The 25,859-nt window shown below is 33.8% G+C and overlaps 1 protein-coding gene across 2 annotated transcripts in view; it reads right to left on the bottom strand.

Moving 5' to 3' along the window:
* CSMD1 (CUB and Sushi multiple domains 1) overlaps positions 1-25,859 on the bottom strand; it is a 2,563,917-nt gene that overhangs the window by 360,002 nt on the left and 2,178,056 nt on the right. For both annotated transcript variants that reach the window (XM_031949178.1, XM_031949179.1), the window contains exons 28-30: positions 22,278-22,416; positions 18,238-18,425; positions 14,033-14,227 (exon numbers count right to left, since the gene is read on the bottom strand). In XM_031949178.1, coding sequence (XP_031805038.1) covers positions 14,033-14,227; positions 18,238-18,425; positions 22,278-22,416 — 522 coding nt within the window. The remainder of the gene's footprint in view (positions 1-14,032; positions 14,228-18,237; positions 18,426-22,277; positions 22,417-25,859) is intronic.

Raw genomic sequence — 25,859 nt, 5'->3', positions numbered from 1 at the left:
TGATGAGCAGGCAGATTGCAGAAAAACATTGAAAGATTTACATGAATTGATGTTGAATGAAGTGAGGATATTGTACACGGTAAAAGCAATATTGTATGATAATCAACTATAATAGACTTAGCTCTTCTTAGCAATACAGTGATCCAAAAAAATTCTAAAAGATTTCTGATAGAAAATGTCATCGACATCCAAAGAACTATGGAATGTGAATGCATATTATTTTCCTTTTTAAATTTTTTTTTCTTGTAGTTTTTCCTTTTTGTTCTGGTTCTTCTTTCACAACATGACTTGGAAATATATTTAATATGATTGTACATATATAGTTTATATCAGATTTCTTCCTTTCTTGGGAATGGGATAGGGAAAGGAAAAAGGGACAAAACTACAAAAATTAATGCTGAGAACAACTATCTTTACATGTAATTGGAAAAAAATAAAATACTATGAAGTGCCCTTCAAAAATGGAACCTTGATCTTTACTCCATAAAAACTGAAAAAGGCATAAAAAATCTGAAAAGAATACAGTGGCATTCTAGCCTTTCTATACCTAAAAGCTTTGCCCTTTGTAACACAGCCCAAAATCATATTAGTTTTTTCAGCTACAGAACCACACTAGAAGCCTTTATTGAGTTAGTAATCCACCAAAATTCATATATATATATATATATATATATATATATATATATATATTTCAAAATAATTGTTATCTAACCATAGTGCCTCCATCTTATACTTATGCATTTTATAACTTTTATTTTCCATCCAAAAATAAGAAGAAACAAAGTCCAAGAGAGTAGCTAGTAATAAAAAAAAAAAATTCCTAAATATCTGTATGCAAATGTTGAAAGTTTAAAACCCTAAGAGGAAGAATCAGAAGTTCTAAATCAGGGAAGAAAATATGACCTCACAATTTTCACTGAGTCATTATAGTATTTGTTTTCCACAATTATGAAAATTAAATTGGAGAAAGAAACTTAAATTAGAAAACTAAAACCCACAAGGACATCAAATAATAATTAAAGGGGGAGGTTATCTTCCCCCAGAAGAATGTAAGCTCCTTGGAGACAGGGACTTTTGTAATCAGAGGTGGTGGCCTGAGATTTGAAAATAATTTTTTTGTTCTTTGCCCTAGTCCTCCACTGTTATCTTCCTCTTTTCAAATGTAAGCTCTTTGGGGAGAGTGACAGTCTACATAATGAGGACTGGAGATTCAAATAGATTCTGTAACAACCAATTAATGGGGAATTAGGGGAGGGACTTGTGCTTTAGCATAGGAAATAAAATGCTGCCTTTGGAGTTTTAAAAGTGTGTCTTCTCACCTAGGCACCCGTTCTTGCAAGAATGTAAGATAAATCTTTCCTGAATTCAGGTGAGTCTGAAGAGTTCTTGGAAAGATACTTTGTTTCTTACAATTGTAAATAACCTACTACTTATCACTGCAGCTGAGGTCCTGAATTTTGGACTTAAGAGAAACTAAAGAACTGATCCCTGAGGTAAGCAGGCCAAAAGCTTTGTGAGAGATCAGTTTATCTCCATGGTCCCACCCTTTAGGATGGTAGTCATGTCAGAAATCTAATTTATGTAAAACTCCTGAGACCCATCCTCTGTAGAAATCCCAGTCTTGTCCCTGAAGTTTAATTTTCCCTATAAAATCTATTTGTGGACCATCCTATGATTGCTACCTTCCTATGGATCATTCCACCATGGCACTATGCCTCGAGGTGTCTTTCTCCTTACCATTCCTCCCCCTTGTGATATTTGCCCTAACTTTACTATGCTTCCCACTCCTCCTTACAGCTAACTCTTTTAGGATACTAAGTATCTTCAAGATTTAGCCTGCCACCTAAAAGCATGACCTAACCTCCTGGGATGCTCCCTTTCTACTGGGTAATTGTGAGTTCCAACTGAGGAACTTCATATGCTCTCGCACTTATATTTATATCTCTCCTATGTTCCCAAGAGAGTATGCAGTCACATTGTCCTTTTAATGTCAAGTGGCAACCAAGGTAGCATCAGATCTCATTTGATTTAGATTACTGGAGCCAACAACCACTGAAAAGAACTGACTTCGGACAAGTTTGGCCAGATTTAGGTCTAAGACATTTGCTCTGAGGCTTCATCTTTCTTTAACAGTAAATGAAAACCACTTCAGAAAAGACATATCCCACATTTGGCATTTCACTCATTGACCTGTCTTGTTTTTAACTAGTTCGAGTTTGGATTCTCTTGCAGTCTTAAGGCATTTTCTTTTTTTAAATAAGTTGTTTCAATCTTTTACTTCCACAACTTGTTCCTTTAAATTCTTGATACTTGCCTCTCATGTCTAATAAAGAACACAATTTCTTTAATGATATTTAGCTATGCCATTTTCACTTTCATTTGGGCTTGTGTTGGCTTCACATAAATTTAGTAGCCTTATCAGAAACCCAAAATGGTAAATTTTTCAAGAGCAGGGTCTGAGCTTTTAAGTCCTATAACTGATATGTCTTTTCTCATCCCATTGGTATTTAATTTTAAAAAACAATGGAAACAAACAAGCAAACAACAACAGTTCCACCCTCCCTGACTTAGAGTTGGAAATAATCTTTAAGTATCTTCCTTTCTATTTTATAAGGTACTGGAAATTTGGAAAGGGTCTTTGAGATCATTTAGTTTATCCCTCTTCACTTTACATCTGGGAGAAATGAAACATATTAAATAATTTTTTGAAGCTGATATTACTAGTTAATGTCACATGCTAAGCTTAAAACTTGACTTCTAATTGTTGTTTTTTCCACTAGAGAGTATTACTTCTCAGTAAAATAATATCTAGGCATTTTTTAAATGATGGAAGAGAAACATGCATAGATTATTTTAAAAATTAATGTTTTAAAAGTTCAGTCTCCCTTTGCCTTTTTTTTTTCTCTCTCAGAGAGGAAACTGGACGTAGAATATAATGCACATATCCACATTTTATCCATACTCTCTGTTCCTAGGGCCCATATGATTGGAGGGTGGAGCTAAGAACTCATTTAATCTCCATGTAAAGAGGACATTCAAACTCAATTATCTCATCATTTCTCTCCCAACTGTATTTCTTTAGACTTCTCCAAAATAGTGCTAATAACCTCTCTCCACTTCCATTTCAGCTTCCTTTTATGTCTTGTTTTCCCCTTCTTGAGAGCACTTTTCATATTTGTATCATAAGAACTTAGTCTAGTGCTTGACACATGGTAAACTCTTAATAAAGCTTTATCGAATAACTGACATATAATGCATGGCTGGGTTGAAATTTTATTTAGTGTTCTTTAAATGTTTTATTTCCCTATGATACAAAGTCAGTTTCTTTCTCCCTCTCTCTCTCTCTCTGTCTCTCTCTCTCCATCTCTCTTGACATCCTGCAAAGTTAACACAAGGATGAATCTTTCAGTCTCCTATGGCACCAAATTTAGAACTCAGTGATGAAATTCCTAATGCACATGCGATGTAATATGATTTTGTGATCCCCTGAATTGGGGGGGGGGGGGCTTCTGTTATAACAATACATCAGAAACTCCCATACCCAATCTGTCTGATTCTGACCACTTCTTAATCAGATAGCTTCTGGCCTCAGGAAACTCCCACAGATCAAACTTCCACTCTTCACCATTGCTGCCTGGCAATCTTGTCAGTAATAATCTGGTCAAGAGAACCAAATTTCTGAGATCACTCCTTCCTACCTATGAACAATAGAATTAGCATATCTATGACTGAAAGTAGGATAAAAGTATTTCTTTACTTCTATTTCTTTGCTGAATTCCCTTATAATTCAGTCTACTTTGTAATGTCATTATTATTACTTTCAATAAACTTTGCCCCTTGATTAGGAGAAGGATTCAAGCCTGCAAATTCTTTTAAGACACCTCAGGACAACAGTATGGGACCCCAAATTTCTGGAGTCCTCTTTTCCCAAACCCAACATTTGGTGGCTCAGTATAATCAAGCTTTGGCTTGATTCTCTCCTTGTCAAGGTAAGCCTCTCATTTTTTTTTCTCCCACAATCCAATAGCGGGGCACCCCAAGCCACTGGGAGAAGGCTTGTCTGGGTCATCATGAGCTCCATGCTCAGCAAGATTTCCTTGACTGTGGAAATTCTTGCAATTTTCAGCAAAATTCCTAGGGAATCTTTGCCACCTTTTCACTTTCTCTGGGATGCCAGAGAAAATGGAAGTGTTGTAGGATAGCTTTTGCAAAATTTTATAGCTTTTTGGCAGACTGGACAGTTCTCTTTCATGTCATTCTCTGTATGTCTGCACCTCTATGAAGAATGTCTGTTCATGTTCGTTCTATGAGCTAGATTAAAATTGAAAAAAAAAATCCTGAAACATCTGTTGTAGGAATTGTTAGCTAGATCCGTATAGCCCAAGTCTGTCTCTTTGTTAACTCTTTTCATCTCAGAACTATAGAGAAATTCAAATTCTGTCCCACCAGCAGAAATAGGGAAGCAAAATCATGGAGACCTCATCCAACTTTGCCCAAAGACCCCCAATGCAGTTTGAAGGAATGGGGTACAATGGGGGTCAAGCTCCATGGTCAACATTCCCTGAGGCCTGGCACCTGAAATTACCATCAAAGGAACATCAAAAGGTCACCCCAGCTTTTAGTAGGTTCTGTCCAGGAATTGCTTGGGAAGAATTTGGGTACCCCTGGTAGCACCCAGAAAGCAAGTCAGTCTCTGCATTTGGTAAGACCACCATTTTCTGTGTCACTTATGGATATGTATTAGCTATGTAATTTATGGCAAATTATTTTATCTCTTCCCAGTTTTCTGATTTGTCAAGAGAAATAATAGATGTTGTGAAGTGCTCAGCCTAAAACATGTTATATGAATATTAACTGCTTTATTGGATATAATTGCCTCATACTTAATAACTTTATGGTTTTGGTTTTTTTAATGTGACCAACAGACAAATAATTTCTATGTGTGTGTAATTTGGAAATTTGTTTGAGATAAGATAATAAAAGCAGTTTTAAAGGAAAGTCCATGAAAGGGATCTATTTGCTCTGATAGTGTTTTTGAAACTTTAGGAAAACAGAAAAGCAGTTTGCCACAACTTTAGAAACTCTAGTTATCTAGAGTCAGACTTCTGAAGACCCTGTCAGTAAAAACTGGGACCTTAGCTCTTTTCCTGGCTCACAAAAAAGAAATGATTTGCATAGATTGGAAAATAGCCAAATTGCAATTCAGTTTGTCTAGACTCTAAGAATTGTCTTATTTTCTCCCTAAAACTTATTTAAGGGAATAAAAACCACAACTAAAATTATTTGGCTATTATTTAGGAAAATTCTAAAATTGTTAACTAAGTTACTTGGAGTTATTGTCATCATGTTAAGCCTTATCAGTTTACATCAAATTATGAGATGTGAACTCCTTTCCGCCTTTACTGAATGGGGGGAGATATCAAACAGCACAGCCCACCAAAGCACTAAGAATAGTTGGGGTAGGCAATTTAGCAAGCTTAGCCTCTCCTCTTGGATCTCTGTCAACTTCCCTTAATTTGTAAGCTTGCCAGAGTTCTTGAAGCCATTAGGGTAATCATCATCAGCCCTGAAAAATAAACCTGTTTAGGATTTATAGTTTCTAAACAAGGAATGTGTTTACTAAGAATCTAAAAGCCTGAATAATGACTGTATAATGATGAAACAGGATAAGTTTAAATGTATAAAACATATTAAACAAAATCTCTTATGGGTTTAAGTCCTGGTAAACTTTTAAAATAGCTTGGGACTATAATTGATATTCTTTTTAGTCCTGAATTAGATTGCCTGATCATTAAGTCAGTAGCCATTTCAATGTCTAGGTGGACAACTTATCTGGGCAAAAAGCTGGGAGGACACGACCTTGGCCTCTGCTTAAGGTGGGATATTTCTGATTCAGTTTCCCAGTTCTATTACTTTGCTTCCCACCTGATTATTCCTGGGTCTGAATATAAAGTGGAGTTATTACTGTATGATCAGTTGTCAAACAGATCTAACTAAGGATGCCTTATCCTGTCATGTATGTACTCTCAGGCTGAATCCTGAAGGACATATTTTGATGATAAGAATAATTATTTCTCTGCTTTTTCCTCTTATAGCAAATTTCTATAATTAGGACAAATGGTCAGTAGAAGTTATGAACCCAATAAAAGTATCCTTGGGGACATAATAGTTCTCTACTCTAGATTTAAAGATACTTTCTTCCCTATACCACTGCATAAAGAATCACAATTTCTTTTTGTCCTTGAAGGGGAAATCCAGGGGAATTTAACTCCCCACCAATGCACATGGCCAGGACGGGTTAGATGGTATCTTGTTCTGCAGCCCAAGAGGCTTCTCTGCAAGTCATACAAACTCTTAACTTCTAGCTCCCTTCCCCCCACAAAGGACTATGATGTTTTTTTTGTTCTTGTTGTTTAAAAGCCCACACAGTCTTATCTCTTGCTCCAGCCTTAGCCCTACCTAATGAAAGTTGGAGGCAAGTTCATATCTGCTTACTTCTCAAAGAAACTTGGTGTCTGCCTTAGAGCAGTGGCTGCCACGGTCCTCCTAATTGAGAAAGCTTTTAAACTCACCCTAAGTCAACCTTTGGAGGTTCTAACTCCCCAGCAGATTCAGAATATTTTTGCCCTCAGAGTTTTAGAATTGGGGAAAGGAACGAGAGTGAACATCTATACTGACTCCAAATATGCTTTCCATATTTTGCCGTTCATAGGGTTGTATGAAAACAAAGGGGACTTTTGACAGCAAAAAATTCTCCTTTTAAATAAAAGAGGTTTGCAGATTTGGTTGCTCGAGCTACCCCTGACCATGGCACCTTTACTTCCCCAGCTCAGAAGAAAGGGGATATATATTTTCTCCTGGATGGCTTTAAACACCCTCAGGCCAGTTTCTAATCCCACCCCTGCTCTTTGCCAGCCTTCACTCCTCAAATAACTCAAAACATGGCTTGAGGCATTTAAGATTAGCTTTCTTTCTTGTTATTTATGAGAACTTTTGCTCTTAATATTTTCTCTCTAGCTCTCTCAGTGTCACTCCCTTGTCAATGGGGAGATAACTCCTTAGTCTTCAGTTAGCCTAGGAACTCCATGGGCAATGGGGGTATTCAGTTAGGTGTGCCCTTAGCATTCTCAAGGCATCCTATACATGCTACCTGATGCATTATTTGCAAAGACCCCATTCCCAAATGTCACCATCCCCACCCTGGATGCTACAGCCCTTTTGTACTAGCTACCCCCTCTTAACCCCTTATCCCCAGGGAATAACTTTAACCCAACTATTCTTTGTTTTCTTGCCAGAAAGATAATAATTATAGGATATCCATTGCAAAATGATTCTGGCAAACTCACTCATAATGCTTCTACACCACCTTCCTTAAACCTGCTTTACGACCTCCTGAGAACTAACATTCTGAATCCCCATGCCAGCCAGTGGCAACTTCTCTATGGCCCACACCAAGCTACTCACTTGAAAAAATATGCTCTCCGTTCCTTGTGAAACCTATTTTCACTGGTCACAAACTAGGAGAAAAAATTAAACAGATCTGTCAAATGTTCCCAGTTTGTGAAAGGACTGCTAAACTCCCATCCTGAAGCCTATGTGGAGGAGGGATACATACGTAGGGAAGGACTGGCAGATGGATTCTACACACATGCCCCTCTCAGGGGCTTCTAACTGCTTTTTGGTTTTTGCTGTCACCTTTGCTAATTGAGTAAAAGCCTTCCCTTGTAAGATCGAAGGCTCAGGTTTTTGTTAAAGGAGATTAAATCCTTTTAAGATTAATTATTATCTTTATTCTATATGTTCATCTTCTCTACCCCATTGCTTCTCATATTTGGTCCCTTCATTTTAACCTACTTGTGAGATTTATTTTTTTCAGGCTCCAAGCTATGAACTTCTAACTATTTGTTCACCTTGAATACCATTGGCTAACTGATTGTGACACCCAGCACCCACCTGAATGCTGCTGCTACCATCTTACCTCCCCTATCATTCTGGACCCTCATGGGCAGAACCAGCTTCCCTGCCCCTTATCAATATGAAGCAGCTCCAGAAGATGAGACCTCCATCCCATTGTCCCAAATGAATTTGGGAATGACTGCTTGAGGGAGGAAAATGATGTAATATGAGATCCCCTGACCTTCAGGGGGGGCTTCTGTTCTAACAGTAAGTCAGTAGTCCTAAGTCTTCTATCTTTGGAATCTGCCTCAGGAAACTCCTATACCCAATGTCTGACCACTCCTTCTGGATAGCTTCTGGCCCCAGGAAACTCCCACAGATCAAACTCCTGAGACAATAGTGAATAAAACAATAGTGACTGTAATCTTGTTAGTAATAATCTGGTCAAGGCTACTCCTTCCTACCTATGAGCCATAGAATTAGCATATCTATAACTGAAAGATGGATAAAAATATCTCCTTGCTTCTGTTTCTCTGCTGAATTGCCTTACAATTCAGTCCACTTTGTAATGGCATTATTATTACTTTCAATAAACTTTGCCCCTTGACTGGAGATGGAGAAATTTTTGAGGTCCCCCCTTCTCAACCTCAACTCATGGACTAAATATATTACCTTGAAAATCAATGCATTTTATAAGTATAGAAAAAACAACTATTTGAAGTTCTGTTAGTAATTTAAAATGACAATATTTAAAATTGTTAGCTTCATTTTTATCAAATGAAATTACCCCTTTGCAGCTGCAGGCAATCTGTTTCTCTGACACTCTGAAACCATTGCATTGAGTCTTTGCTCTTGTTCAAAATAAAAATTCAATGTTACCTTTAAGTGGGGAGACTTTTTATAATAAAGTTAAAATTTTGCAAAAAAAGCTGGAGAAGAATAGTGAAATGCTGATTGGTCTTTAACCATGGCAATGTAGAACTTGTTTGAAATGTGTTCTACTTGCTGAATCACATAAACTTGACAAACACAATGCTGTATTGTCTCACTTGTTTTCTAAAAAGCTATAGAGTTATAAATTAAAATAGCAAGTAGAGATAAAAAATAGACAAGAAATCATCATCTGTGATAGAATTTTGATGCCAACTCATCAGAGACCAGAATCCCTTTGTGATCAAGGACACCTGCAGCTATATTTTTATCAAATGAGATTACAAAGATTTCTTTTTGACCAAGGATAAGATGAAAGTGTGGGGTTTTATAAAAATAGAGAACAATGTAAAAATCAAAGGTGAAATGAAATAAAACTTCCCTGTCGTTTCATTTCTCATCTTCTTGATAAATCATGTTCAGACTTCAAATTCTTAGCAAGTTAAAAAAGACATTCTATAATATCAGATTTCATTTTAGATATTAATTATCAAATGAAGAATTTAACTAAAAAACTGCACATAATTTCTACATTTTGCTTATTGATTTTCTTGCATGTGTCTATTTGACTTTAGAAATATATTTCAATAGGAATGGAGTGCTATCAGTGTATTGCAAATTAATTTATAATATGTTAATATGACAGCAGAAGAAAAGTCATAAATATGGTCTCAGTATTTACTAAATAGCATGTTAGATCATTTTCTAAAGGAATGAAAAGATTCAGAAATATGCAAAACAGATGACAGTAGCTTAGTTGTACATCTATTTTGTTTAATTGAGATAGATTTCTAATAAAAAATCAGCTGAGTACAATATAGAGTGATATTAGCAAATAAGAGCTTCTCAAACATATACAAAAAATTCTATCCAATTATATGTTCTGGTCTTGCTCTACAGCATCTCTCACTTTATAAAAGTAATCAATAAAATCACAGAATTTCATAGTAGAAAGGAACATCAGAGTCACGTATTACAACTCAAATGTGGAAAACCCTATCTAGTACTAGTTTGGGTAATTAATCATAACAATCAATAGTATAACAGACAGTCCTACATCGAAATGAAATATACTGCTTTGTGTTTTATTGAGAGTTTCATCACTGGAGTAGTTCAAACATAATTTGGATGATCATTTATCAATGATGGGAGATAGTGGTGGGAGTGTGAGGAAAAATAAAAAGAGAGACCAAGAGATGAGAGACATGGAGAGAAGTTGAATGGAAAATTTATTTTCTGTCACAGACATTAAAACAATTTATTTATTAGGCTTTATAATTATGATCACAAGTATGGTTGGCATACCATTTACATTCATTCCTCTCTGGGCTGTACTCTGAACTCTGGACTTAGTCTACCATGCTAAAGAAATCTTTTCAGCCAGGAAGTTTATTCTGTCCTTGGACTTCTCAAAATAGAAGTTTCATGACTTCCCAATTCTTAGTCTGGGACAGTCCCATGACTTCTCAGTACCTTCATTTAAGAAGGACAGTCCTTCCTGTCTTCTTTCTTTTTCAGCCCAAAGTTACAATTCTCCAACCCTTTTACCTTCCACCTTTTTAACTTTCATTTATATATTGTCTTTCCCTATTAGAATATAAGTTGTTTTAAGGAAAGGACTGTCTTTCCTTCTATTTGTATTTGTAGATCACTGGCCCTCTGGGATTCAGTACCAGTCACTACTATCCTTTTATGACGTGCAAAATCACTCCATTCATCAGAAACTAGATGACTACTTCCTAGGGATTTTATAGAGCTGATTCCTGTTTAAGTATGTGTTGGATTAGCATCAGGGACTGTTAATCTTTTTATGTGGTCTGGCAAAACCTATGGAATCATTCTTATAATTGTTTTTAAAATGCATAAAATAAAATACACAAGATTCCAAAAAAGTATAACTTGTTTATAAGCAATTATACTGCCATAAAGATATATATTCTTTTTTATCATATAATATCACAGAAGCCTTGAAAATTTTCAATCTTTCTGAACCTCCAATTAAAATTCTTTGGACTAAATGCTCTTTGAGATTGAATTCTTAAATTCTTTAATGATTCTCTCTTCTCTCTAGTCTTAGTTTCTTTCATCTTTAAAATGTGTAAGTTTTGTTGGTAGTGTAACATAATAGAAAAAATCAATTTGGAGACAAAAGACTTGCATTATAATCCCAACTCCAGCACATACAACCTCTTTGTGATCCTGGGCAAGTTATTTTCCTCCCTAATCTTCAATTGCTTCATCTCTGGAGTAGAATGTTTGGATCAATTGATCTCTAAAGTTTCTTTCATTTGTAACATGCTGTGATTCTGGGGTGATAATAACAAACACTGAAACTGAGTTTATGAATCACTTCTCTACTACTTTGCCAATGAGGCCCCTCCCTTAGAACTGGAAGCAGAATATCCCCTTAAAGTACTATTTTGGGTGCCAGCAACTGTTTTAAAATTCTTATTCAGAGCTTAGTCTTGTCAGCATTCAAGGGATACTTACTTCTTCCAGTAGACACTGGCTGCACACAGAAACAGTCATGGTATTCTGGCCCAATTATTGGACCAATAATAGAGAAATCATATAGCTGGACTAATCTCAAGGCTGATACAATTGTTTGTGCTTAGGATTTACAGCAGCTGCTGAGAAAATTTCAGCATAACACTGATGTTTCCTTTCACTTATGATGCTGAAACATGCCACAGTGCAGCTTGGTGCCTCTTGCTGGTAAGCCAGTCATGCTACTGAAGACATGTTCCATATATATCATGGAACACTAATTGCAAAGCCTTCCCTTTTATAGTTGCTTTGGTTTGCATTGCCTGTCAAACTGAAGTTATTTCTTTTAATTTTTTTTTTCTTTTGGGCAGGGGTGAGGGGAGTGGTGAAAGCTCATAATTGCAAAGAATCATTTGATTTGGTTTTCATTATCCTTATATATTCCAGTTAATTCCCACCTCACATAATTATAATACAACATTTAGCATATAGTTAAGAAAGAAATGGAATGGAAAATAGGAAGAAGGAAAGAGGAAAAGGTAGGGAAGGGTTAGAGGTGAGAAAGGACAAAAGGGAGAATAGAAGAAAAAAAATGTACCTTGTCTATAAGTTGATTTATTTCCAACATTGTAATTTCTTTAATTCAACATTAAAAAAAAAAAAATTAACTCCAGAAAATTCTTCACCTGAAATTTCACTTCGGCCTCATTATAAATCCTGTACAAATACCCTCAGCCTCTGTGGCACTTCCTCTAATTGGATGACTCCTTTCAGAACTTCCATTTAAGGAGGACTCTTAGGCCAGCCTTCATTTCTCTTCAAATTTAAAACAATCTATATTCCCCCTTCATTTCCCTAGACCAGGTATCTTCTCTCCACCTCCCTTTTAGAATATAAGCTCCTCAAGGGCAGAGTCCATTTTTCTTTTTACTTGTATATGCATTCCCAGGGCTTAGAACAGTACCTGGTACATAGTAAGTGCTTAATGCTTGCTGATTGATTGAACAGTATCATATAGATATTGTAACACAGAGGAATAAGAAAAGAAATTGTCATCTAATTTATGGGCCAAGACAAACAGAAACAAATAGACAATACAGTTGATCTTTTCCTTAAATCAATTAATCATCATTAGTTTACATGATTTAAAAAACCTTCCTACAAAGATTCTGGAATGTAGAAATGCAAATATATAAAATAGATAAATTTATAGATGATTAATTCAATCAACATTTAAGTCATTCATTTTTCCACATTTTTCAGTGTCTCATACATATAGCACAGTCAAATTTCACTATGTAATCAAGAAACTATATAAAACTACAATATGGATTCTTTAAATTCCATAAGCGCTACATTTAGTTCTCAAATTCTATAGATTAAGGCCACAGTGTCCCTGCTATTTTAGCAACTAAAATTATAGACACCTCTACTGATTATCAAAATAATATAATCACATATACATACAAATAAATGTATGTATATGTATATATAATTTTGAAAGCAAATACATTGTAATGATGAATTCATAGAAGACATAATTGAAATCCATGTATTTCCACTATTTAGCTCTCTTATAAGGAAGAAGTTAAATTTCTACATGTTTCTTCATATTTATAAAAATTTCATATAATCATATTTATATGATGTGTACTGTCCACATGCATATATGATATATTAGCATATCTCTGAAAAATCTCATTCAAATATCAGCTTAATAATGGAGATATATTTTACCTAGGCTTAAAAGTTTTCCTTTACAATCCTGCCACCAGAGTCCCATCCTTCTATGGAATCCTATTTCAGTTAGACTCTATTTGCTTCCAGATAAGAAATATATAAATATACACATCCAAGTTTCTTTGTGAATATTAGGGTTTTCTTCCTGGTGAAGTACTTTAAAAAAAACTATAGTACATAATAGCATTTCCTTTTATTGTATTTTAAATGAAAATTATCCAATGCATTTAGCACTTGAAAACTCCTAAATTGAGTAATGAGAGCTGTTTTTCCCCCTTGATTCATTGTTCTGAAGGATTTCAAGTGGCAAACCACTCCAGTATCTTTGCCAAAACAAACAAACAAAAATGCCATCATGAAGAGTTGGACACTACTGAAGAACCAAACAGCAACATACACGTATGTTTGTGTGTATGTGTGTGTGTGTATATCTACATATATATATGTAGATATACACACTAAATTGTTTTACCTAGTCTCAGCTTGCCAAGTGAGACCATAATAAATTATAGTTTTTGTTTGTTTAATTGTACTTAGCTAGCATTAACTCATTGTATATTTTCCTAAAACAAGTTAAAGTTTTGAGCATTTCAAATTTCTTATGATCTTTTAAAGTGATTTTAATTCATGCCCAAATATTTCATAATTAGAAGTTTCTGATATGTTCCCCTTCTTAAATTCTAAAAGTGTAAACCTATACTTTTTCAAATGATATTATTCCATCCAACTGGATTTTTCATTTTTCCTTCTCCAACTTCTAAGCCTCTATGCTGCTACCAACTTAATCTTTCAATTTTTGCCCTATCACTGTCCTAATTCATTAATATAAAATAAACTACACACACACACACACACACACACACACACACACACACACACCAGTTTTAAGTTATTCATCTGAAAAATTTGTTCCCCAATTATTTCAAAATATATTACTAACAATATTTACAAGGAAATACATGATAAAGGCAAGGCATACCACTGCAAGATGGCAAGACTCTATTCCATGCAGGTTTCCCATCTATGCCAATCACACAAGTTATTGATGAAGGATCAACAATCTTATAACCAGAATCACACTGATAAGTCACAGTTGAGCCAAGTTTAAAGTCTGTTCCAATTCTTGTCCCATTCATTATATTTCCAGGGTCAAAACAGGCTTCCCGAGGCTTTTCTATAAAAGAAAAGAACACAATAACCCAAGTAACCCTATTAATTAAATATCACTTACACAAAACATAGGGAAGGAAAAATCTTTTGATTCTTTTAAATTGCTTTGTTTTCATAATTACATCAGAATGACAATTAAATTACTTGATAAATTATTAGAACATTATTTAAAAATCAATCATTTAATTTTACATATGTAATTATGTTTGGAAATGAATTTTTAAATTGTTTTATTTCACTTTTTTCCATTGACAGCATTCCCCAGTAGTACCTCCTGCCAGCAAAACCCTGCCTTCTAACAAACATATACAATTAAACAAAACAGATATATTGATTTTTTATTAAATTAGTGACTTTAGTTTTGATTCCTTGTTCACCATTTCTCTACCAAGAGGGAAGCTGTATATATCTCTGAATTTATAAGCATACTAGAAAAATACATCTAGGATCACATTAATACTGCCATTTCAAGAATAATTGGTTCCATTGTTTCAGCTTGCTCAATTGAAGTTAGAGTGAATAGAATAAATGTAAAAAAAAAAAAAAAAAAAAAAAAAAGAATCCTGCAATAGACTAAAGTAGGGAATTGGTAGAATTATATTACTTTTCCGCCTGAAAGAGATGATGGAAAATGTTGTGACTTCGGTAATTCTAGGGTCTACTTAGTAATGCTCTGAATAGCTGGAATGGGAAATTTGGGATAATATTCATTATTCCCTCTATGACTGCAATGTGTAGCTACAAAGTACACTAAATGTTCATCTAATGATTTAGCTCTTTTGGTAGACAGATTAGATTTTCATTAGGTTTTCTGACATTTTAATTTGACTGGGGACTTTGATTAGGGTCCACCAGGCTTCTGCCCTCAGACTAAGATCTTCTGCTCCTGAAACATATTTCCATCATGCTGCCCCTCTTCTCTCATTGGTGAGTCCCTTCTGGGATTAGAGGGAGTGGGGGAAGGGAAGAAAGAAGGAAGGGGTCCTCCATTTTGAGATTGAGAAGTCTGGTCTTGCTTCATTTCCCTCATGACTGTGTGTGCTTGTACCTCCAGACTTTTTAACTATACTTCTTTGTGGATACCTTCTCCCCAGAACTCATGATTTTCAGTTTTGTTTTATCTATTGTCTTCTTGTTAGATTGTAAACTTCTGGAAGGACTATCTTTTTGCCTGTATTTTAATCCCAACATATTAGCCCAATATCTGGCAAATAGTAACTATTTAATAAATACTTGGTGCCTGCTTATCTATCTGACTGCTGACCCTAGTTTCTCAGACAGATTAAGGAAACAAAATTGAACTTTCATTTTCATTTGAAGTGGAAAGATCATTCTTTCATTTTTGTGTTTCAGAATACAGACTTTATCCATTACCCACTGTTTCTCCTTACCATTTCTTTTTTATCAGATATCAACCCATTTAAAGGCTGGAAAGTATTTAAGGAAGGACAAGTAAGATAACAAAAAGTTTTGAGTAAATGTCATGTGAGGATGAATTGAAGGTACTTTAAAGAACCCTTAAAGGTTGTGTGGGGTGGAAGTAACATGGTAGTTATCTTCAAGTGTTTGAAGATTTAGCATGTGGAAATGATATAGTTTGTTCTTTTTGGATCCAGATAGTAGAACTCAGGTAGATTATAACATAGACATTATAAACTGCAGAAAAAGATTGAGGTTTGATTTTAGAAAAGAATTAGTAATATTTAGAACTTTTTAAAAGTGGATATTACTGCCTTGGGATACAATGAATTACTCATAAAAGGGGGGGGATATGAAGAGGAGTCTTCAAACAAAGTCTTGATGAGAATTTAAAGTATTCTGTAAAAGGATTTTTTGTTTAGATAAGGACTAGACTGAATAACGGCTGAAAATTCATGATCTAGAAAAACTTTTCCTTCTATCATTTTCCTCCAACTATCTAGCCTTATATAATAAACAGCTTTATTTCTTATCTTACATTTTAGTTAAAATTTTTGTTAGACTGATTTTGAGTGATTGTACATCTATTTCCCTTTCATAATGTTGCCCATATATAGATAATTGCTACCAGCCTTTTGAGATGTGTTTACATATATATATATGTATATATATATATATATATATATATACATATATATATATATATATACGCTAACTAAATTTTGGAAGAGCAAGAAAACACCTTAAATGCTGTAGGGTAAAACAATGATCTATGCTGACATTGTCTTTACTGACGTTTGTTTCCATCCATGAAGTAAATTATTTCTCCACCTTTGGGGTAATTCAAGGTTAGCTAGCTTTCTTTTTCTTTTTCTTTCTTTTTTATGGTTAGTTGCTTTTAAAAGAAAAATCTTTCTTGTACTAGATTTTCCAAAATCCACCAGTAACTTATCAATTGCATCATTTGTAAATTTGTATTTGTATTGTACTACATTGATCATTCAGATAAGCTCAATTTACATTACAACTTTGAAATGCTTGGCAATACCAAATCAAGTCAAAGTATGTTTTAAAATTGGCATAGTACTGCAAACAGTTCATCCTAGTATTTAGCTAAAACTTATAATAGTGTTTGTTCACTGAAAGTCATGACAGTTCTTTTCAGTTCTTTTTCTAATTGATATAGTTCCAAACCTAATCAGAGAAAATATCACCAACTGGTGATATTCCTGGCATGGGCCCTGAATGCTTGAGATATTTCTACATTAGATAAGGTCAATCTCTCTAGATATAATCACAGAAATACTAAAAAACAAAACAAAACAAAACAAAAAAACACCTTTTCTATTTCTGTTTTTTTTTTTAAGTAAATATGTGTGGTTTTCACTAGTCAGCCTTATTTTTTCCATCCTAGATCATTGTCTAGTATATTTACAACTTCTGATTGAAAACTAAATTTTTTTCATATGTTTTTGATTAAAATCTCATTTATATCTTTAGAATTTCATTTTATAATATTTATTTTAGTTAGCAGGCTTCTTTCTACAATGGTACTCCATATTTAATATTTTGTTTCTTAAATACAACTATTAATTTCAAATATATGGTAATAAATCACTGGTAAACTTTTAAATAAGCACTGTCTTTTTTTTTTTTTCTTTCTAGGCTAGTGATTTCCTAACATTGTGGTTTACCCTTTGACTCAGATCTACTACATTATACCACATTATAATACCACATAAGTTATGCTATTCTGGTATCAGACTGGTTTGTATTTGTCAAGATATGGTTAGTTTACACATCATGATTATTTTAGGTTTATTCCCCCTTAATTTTCTTTTGTTGCCTGAGCAATAGTAATGTCAATTGTTTCACTAACTATACCAGAAGCCTGACCTTTGATGGAGAGAATCAAAGTTCTTACCATTTTAATTTTCAATGTTATTCAAATATTTCCCTGAAAATAAATTTGGCAGTATATATTTTATTGTTTTAATGGGTCCATGCCAAAAAGTTAAGAAATCTAATCATGCAACTTGACAAAGGAAGAAAAGATTAAACATTTTTCCCTCATGTAGAGCAACTTGTATCATATTCAATCAAAGGCATAGATAAAGTAAAAATACTGCAGGCTGTTGGTGATATTTTGGGGTTGAAAAGGCAAGAAGATTAACACAGAAAGGGTACAAAGGAATAGAGATAGCAAAGAGATATAATTCTCATTTGTTTCATTCATTGAAAATGAAGTTGAGTTCAAAACTGACTTTTTAAAAAAGTTTTCCAGATTAAAAATTCTAATGGCAAATTTAAAGTCCCAATAATTCCTTAAGGATCTTGTAATCAATTAAACAATTAAACATTAAAATTATTTTTATAATTCTCATACCTATTTTGGGAGTTTACTTCAAATATGCAGTTCTTTTAAAAGGAGAACACTAATGTACATCAAAATCCAACATAGAAATACATGACAGAGTTTCTGAAACTCAAGGCAACACCACTTAATAAAGCCTTTCAAATAAACTAATTCTGATTCATGTTTCCTTTCTACATTAGGAATAAATAAGATTTCAATGAATGTAATGAATGTAATACCTTTAAATTCAATGGCAAATCCAGAGAGGCCAACTGAAGCATCACTTCGAAAAGCCAAAAAAAGATTATTTCCACTGCTCTCTATTCTTTCTGGTGCCTGAGAACCTTGAAAACTCCCAATTAAAGGACTATTGGAATCTTCACCTTCATAGATATGAAGAAAATCATAACTTGGTTCCATGTTGAAACTAAAAAATAAATTTTTTTGTTAGTTTGTATATTGACTCTTTCTCTCTTGCTCTCTCTCATTCTCCTTTTAATCCCTTCCACCTCTTTCACATAAACAAACACACACACATTTCAGCTAATCAATAGATTAATTATAAATAATAATAAACAATTTCATTTCTTCTTAACTTGAATTTGGAGGAAGTTCAGGCAGTACTTTGGGATGAAGATATTATGAATTACAAACTTATAAATGTGGCTCTCAATCCTTTGACCTTTGGTGAATTTATTTTAAATGATTTCCTACATGGAGAAATGGGGCTCAATAATATGATTTCTACTTCATTTTATGTCACTCCAGTTTCAAAACAATCCCTCTTCTTTATGACTGTCCATAACAAATTTATTTTTCATTATTTTTAGGAATATACACTATATATTTGAACTGACTGAGCAAATATTTTTGATAGTTGCTGAGATTTTTTTTAACACCTCAGTAGAACATATTTCATGTTACTGAAATAGCTCACAGTGTTCTAAATGGTTTGCCAATACCTATGCCAAAGGAGAGAGTGTTTGTGAGAAAACTGAATGTATAAGGCAATTAACAGGTAATATATTCTTTGCAATTATTCTTGACAACTGAACTCAAAAAGTGTTGTACTGAAACAGCAATTATGGTATATGGTATATGTGTTAACCAGTGGTGAAAATGATAGGAAAATAGCAGAAAGAGCTCCAGAAGTTCCTGATCCCAACAGTGAGTAAATCAATTAACCACAGACATGAAAATACCTCAGAGAACAGAGAGAAAATCATCTGTTTTCCTCTACCCATCTGTGTAATCCATAGTCTTCATATAGACCCAGTCTCTTAAACTGTGTCTCATTACTGCTTATGGGATCTCATAACTGAATGTGGGGTTGCAAAATCATTATTTATTACCAGCTAAATGTTTGATTTGTATACCTGTTTTTCTACCTATATACCTAGGGTCATGTAATTTCTTGTGCAAAATCATGAGTGGAAAATTTAAGAAGCCCTGATATAGACTACCATTACAATGTAAGTAAAGTTTGGTGACGTGAACTACCAAGTATAAAATAAGATCACATGAAATACAGGATATGAAAGAGAGAGAGAGAGAGAGAGAGAGAGAGAGAGAGAGAGAGAGAGAGAGAGAGAAAGGAGATAACTATGGATATACCTATATAGATATAGATCTCTTTCCATGGAGGTATGTGTGTTTGTAATGTTTAAGATTTTTTGAGATTCCATCTAGCATCTAAAATCTACTATTTTTATTTATTCACCCATGGTTAATACCTCATACAATCAGGTATATGACAGATTATTATTGATTATAATTATAAAACAAAAGAAACAAAAAACCCAGCACTACCAACAGCTTTGGGCTGAGGGAATGACAATGTAAATCCCTTGTAATAGTGCTAAACCAAATCTCTACTATGCTGTGTAATTACTATAAGACTGACATTTGACAGGTTCATCACATTTTGTATTGGTATAGGAGTTCTGAGTAAATTTATTAGAGGTAATTTCTTAGTCTTTCTTGGTAAATTAATAAGGGAAGCAGTAGACCAACATAAATTGCTAAAAGAAAAGTAAATTTTTGTGGAGTTGATGATTTGAAAGGTTATTTAAAAAGATTATATTTGTCATATGTATGAACAGAGGTATGAACATCACTTTTATTGGTACTCATCATTTATTTATGGTACTGATCAATAAATATTATTGATATTGTGTTCTATATTCCAAATGGTTTCAAAAAGTCCACATTACATTTAAGATCATGCCAGCATATTGTGATAACACTAAATTTCTATATTAGATGGGAATTTAGAGAAAAGGTAAAGAACATGTAATCCATAGAGTAACATATAGAATCACTAGAGTCTGGATTAGAAGGATATAAAATCAAATGAGAAGCTAATTTACAGTAATACAGTTCCTATATACTTTGAAAGATGATTGACTTTGGAAGACTTGATGGACTCTTGAAACTGAAATGTATGGGAAAACCAGCTCTTCAGACATTTGTGTCAAGACCCTTTCTATATTAGCAGTATTTTTATTTTCCACAAAGGAAAGAAAGTCCTGAAGTCATAAAAACATGAAAAGTTGATTACTGTTCAGCTGGTGGGCCTAATGAAAAGTAAGAATTGTCTTTGTGTAGGAGATTGACCTATATGCAGTTCTACTGTCCTAGCTCTTTATGATTACATCATCTGTAAACTCAAAGGACATTAATTTGTAATTGAAACATATAAAACTTGTTTGACCCAGCAGTACCATTATTGAGTCTATATCACAAGGAAGTCATAAAGGAGGGAAAAGGACCCATATGCACAAAAATGTTTGTAGCAGCTTTTTTTGTGGTAACAAAGAATTGGAAAATGAATAGATGCACATCAATTGTGGAAAGGCTGAATAAGCTGTGGTATAGGAAAGTAATGGAATATTATTGTTCTATAAAAACAAATTGATTTTAGAAAGGCCTGGAAAGATATACACAAACTGATGCTGAGGGAAACAAATAGAACCAGGGATATAGTGTACACAGTAACTGCAAGATAGCATGTTGATCAACTTTGAAAGACTTGGTTCTTTTCAGTGGTTTGGTGATCCAAGGCAATCCCAATAGATTTTGGATAGAAAATGCCATCTGTACACAGAAAAAGAACTATGGAAATTGAATGTAAAGCAACACATGCTATGTTTACTTCTTTTTTCTGTGTTTTTTTTTCTCTCCCATGGTTTTTCCCTTTTCTTCTGATTTTTCTCTCCCATCATAATTTAGAAGCAATGTGTATTAAAAATAAATAAATTTTAAAAAAAGAAAAAGAAGCATGACAGTCTCTCCTCCAAAATAAAATACATATAAAGCCCAAAGGCACACATATAAACCAATATTGGCAAACTTCATAAAAAATGGTATTTTAAGGGAAGGTAGACACATATGAATCTGATTCATTTAATCATTAAAAAAATAATTTGAAAGCAAATGTATTCAAAATATAGGAAACTGAAATACAATTGGTTAATTCATATAAGGAATATATTGTGAGATCCTATTGGACTCAGTTTAGTTAGAAGTATCATGGTCATTTAAATGTCTAAAAAAATCTAAAAGCAAAATTTAAAGATGGAGAATAAATACTTGATTTTTAAAAAGTAATTTTCAACAGGATACTACAAAAACAATTTTAAGAAAAATATTAATGACTTGAACTTTTTCAAATAGATTAACAGAATCTATTTTGAAAAATTAAGGCTTTTAATAATGTCTAAAATTAATTAAATCTTTAACAGTATTCCATTTATTAGAAAGTTTTTCACCATATTTCTAAAAAAAAGTCAGTACTATCTTCATGATAATATCAATGCCAACCTTGGGAATTTTAGACAAGTAATATTATAAAGATAAATTAGCTATCACCAAATCCAGATATTATATTAATGAGACAATGTACAAAAGATCTCTAAATCACTTTTTCAATTACTTTTCCTGAATATTCTATGAAATAAGTTTTTTCTGATGGAATCACTCATGTCAGTTTTAATGTTCCACAGAATGACTACGTATGTAATACATGTTTTTACATGTCTTTTTTTTTTTTTTTTTTTTTTTTTGCTTCTGGTGCATATTTTGGCACTGAAAAGAGCCATAAAATAAAATAATCTATTTTCCTTTCTGTCATTCTTCATGCCTATATAATAGGAGGTAATAGATATTCTGGGGCTCAACCAAAAGTAAAAGTATGAACTTTATGAAGTGATAAATGGTGTTTTTTTGGGGGGGTACATTTAAAACCCTGCTAAATAAAGGTGTTCATCTAGAAATATACCTTTTGAAAATCAGGGCAATGACAAAGTCTGGGTTTACTTTTATTCTCCAGTCGCATTCTTTCCCAGGAGGATATGGTTGTGGATAGTTAGGTGATAAAATGACACCTGCTGGACCTGTCAGGTTTCCTCCACATGCAGCTGTCACAAAAGAGGAAAAGGTTAGGAGGAGAAAAAAAAGCTGATCAATTATATTTTTAACTCATTATTTCCTTTTTGAGATTCTTAGTATAAGATATGAAATATTACCAAAACCCAAGACCATTCAATGTTAACATAGTCACTTTTTATACAGGTATTGTTAAAAAAAATCATGTGTGTTATTAAAGAAGAATTCTGAGAAGTCATATCTAGAAGAGCATGACATTTTAAAATTGTTATGTGGTAAATTCATCAGAATTTGACAAATGTGGTTTCCTTGTTCTTCTTGGTTTGAATGTCATGAAACAAGATATTTCAGAATAACCTGATCAATTGAAATCTCATCATCATTCTGTTTAACTTAGTTTTATAAACTCACTACTTTCCCAAACCCCCACTATTTTTTAAGGAAAAGAAAGGTAATAATCATTTATATAATGCTACTTTATGGAAGATTTATATATAGTACCTAACAAAAGGTTGAGTGGAGGAGAATTATATTCTACCTTAATACTTTTCATTGAATTAAACAAACAGGAGGACCTAGTAATGATCATGTTTTTAAAGGTTAAGGGGGAAAAGAAAGGCAAGATCATCACCATCATTGTCATTGTTGTGATCTCTCCTTTGCCCTTTAAGAGGACCATGACATCAGGGAAATGATGTCATCACGTGCAAGTGAATTGGATTTGAGTGAGAGAGGACTGTGCAAAGTCACCAGTCCCATTTTCTTCTCCAAAGACATCTGGGTGCACTGGCAAAATATAAATAAAGAGGATTGGGGATGGTCCTGATCTACATCCACCTTGATCTTTTTTAAGCTAAGGTCTTTTTAACAGGTCTCAGTCTGACTTAGGTAACCTCCTTTTAGTGATTAATGCTAGGTAAGAATTGAGGCAAAGAATGTCATCTTTTACCTCATCAAAAATGATTCACTACTGCATTATGAATAAAATATATATTCCTATTTGACATTTAAAACTCTTTACAATCTACTCCATTCCCACCTTTCCATTTTTTCTCATACTATACTGTCTTTCCTGCTAGAAACCTCAACATTAAGGCCATGTCCTTCTGATTAGTGACTATCAGCAAAGATCACTATTTCAGGAGGATTCCCAGGAATATTCTCACTTCACTCCCAAATCAGTCTCTAAACATCTTTTTCTCCTTGCTATTAGCATTCTTCACACATAGGTAAATTCTTTTCTCCTCCCCTTCCAACTCCCATTTATTGGGAAGGGAAGAGATGGATTTGGTAATAAATTTTTTTTTTTTTTAAGATTGAGAGAGAAAAGGAAAAGGAGAGAGACAAAACAGGGAGGACATGCTAATTTGAAAAAAGAAACTTTTTGAAGACCTAAGAAGTAGATTTGACTCAGTATATGTTTTCAGATATGAGAAATGACAGATTCAGGCCACTGGCTTCAGGGTGTTCTGAGGGAGAGAGTTCAGATACAACATTCAAATACTGACTCAAGAGAAACAAAGGGAAAATCATGCCTTTGTTCACTGCATGTCCCAAGAGAAGCTTTAAGTTGAGACTGTTTAAAATTGTTAAATTAGAATTAAATAGGTTCTCTTGCTTGTTTGTTTCATCTTTTATTCTGGATTTCCTATTTAATATCATAGGTTTTAATTAGAGAACTTGTGTAATATTTTGAGCACAGATTAGAAACAAGCATGTAATACAACTAGTGAGTGAATCCACCTAGCTGAATGGACAGTGCTATAGAATTATAGCTCCCCAAAAATTTGAATGTGGGGACCTCTGAAGATTATAAGGGCTATAACTAATTTACATGCAATTTGGCCTTTCCTTTCTATTCTCCAATGCTATCATTCCAGAATAGGCCTCATTAGCCCTTTAGATTTAGAGTAAAACCTGAGCTTCCTAAATAATCAACTAATCTTCATACTGAAGTTAATCAGCATGCATTATATGGATTTAACTGTATTCTAAGTGTCAGGCATTTAGTCTTTATGACTGACTATTCAAAAATAAGACAATCCTTTCCTTCTAGGAACTTACATTCTGTTGAGGGGATATACCATATTTAGTAGATAAAGACATACAGTGATTTGCTAGGGCAGCATTTGCAAATGGGGTAATAAGGAAAGGCATGTTTAAAAATAAGACTAACATAGAAGAAATTAACATCTCCAACATGTATAGTCAAGAGGGAAAACTTTTCCAAGAACAGAAGGTGGGACATGCAGCTTATGCAAAAGGAAAAAGACAAAACAAAAGAGAGGGAGAAGAGAAGAGAAGAGAGAAATAAAGGACATATTAAGAACAGACTGGGCCAAACATGTCCTGATCTATGCAATATAAGCAAACAAGATCCTCAGATCTAACTTCTAATGGGGGAAGAAAATATATTAAGGGAACCTGGGACAGAAGAGTCCTTTAACTGCTAAAGACTGCTAGTAAGGGAGTTAGAATAATTTATAATGATCACATCACTTTTTCTATCAAATAGCTTTCTAATATTTAGTTAATTATTCATGTTAACTAAATACTAAACTCACTATTTGTATACACTGAAGAGGCATGGGGAGTGAGTAATCTTGTGTCTATATGTAAGCCAAACTTGTATTCTGTGTCTTGAATGATCTTTCTTTACCTGCTGAATTTGTTTGCATCCAAGTCCAAAAAAACCCATCACCTCTTCTTTTGAGATTTTCCACATCCACTCTACTGCCCTCCATTAACTATGTTGGTCTTTTCATCTTTCAGTAGACTCTAAGTTTCATGAGGGTAAGCAAAACATTTTATCCTAACTCTCTTTTCCAGTACCTAACAAGGTATAAAATATCTGAATTCTTTATGAGTTGTAAACACTTCTCTAATGTAGTAAAGAAAGAGAAACTCAGAGTAGCTAAGCAAACGCATTATCTACAACTCTGGGGAACATTAAATAGTGAAGTCTCAGTGATTTTCAGAGTTTCAGAGTAAGAGAGATAGCAAGGAGGGAATTTATTATAAAGAAGATCATTATAGGGTGAAAGAGGGAATTTCTACATATACACACATACACAGGAAATAGATAACTTTGAAAGGATGCTACTGCATCAATAGGAGAGATTGCATTCAGCAGAAAACAAAAATATAGTCCAGACAGATATAAAGATATAAACACTAGAGAGAATAAAGTTCCAAAGGACATAGCCCCTAGTAGAAGAGAAGAAACAAAGCTATGGTCTCAGGAGAGAATTAGACCCTTCTAACCTTAGCTGAGCAGTAAAAAATACTTCCCTCAAAATGATGAGGCTTAGATTTGGGGTACCTAAATGAAATTAGGGTTTAATTGAGGTCTAGTAGTAGGTTCGGGGTACAAGAAGTCAAATAGAGTTCCCCTGCAACCCCTTTGGATTCAGTGCAAAGATACGGAGCTAAATGAAGTCTAATAGCGGCACAAGAGTCCCCTGTAAAGAAATTT

This window comes from Sarcophilus harrisii, chromosome 2, assembly GCF_902635505.1.
Source record: "Sarcophilus harrisii chromosome 2, mSarHar1.11, whole genome shotgun sequence".
NCBI lineage: Eukaryota > Metazoa > Chordata > Mammalia > Dasyuromorphia > Dasyuridae > Sarcophilus > Sarcophilus harrisii.
The sequence above is the reverse complement of the archived record's forward strand: the minus strand, read 5'-3'. Positions and strand labels throughout refer to the sequence as shown.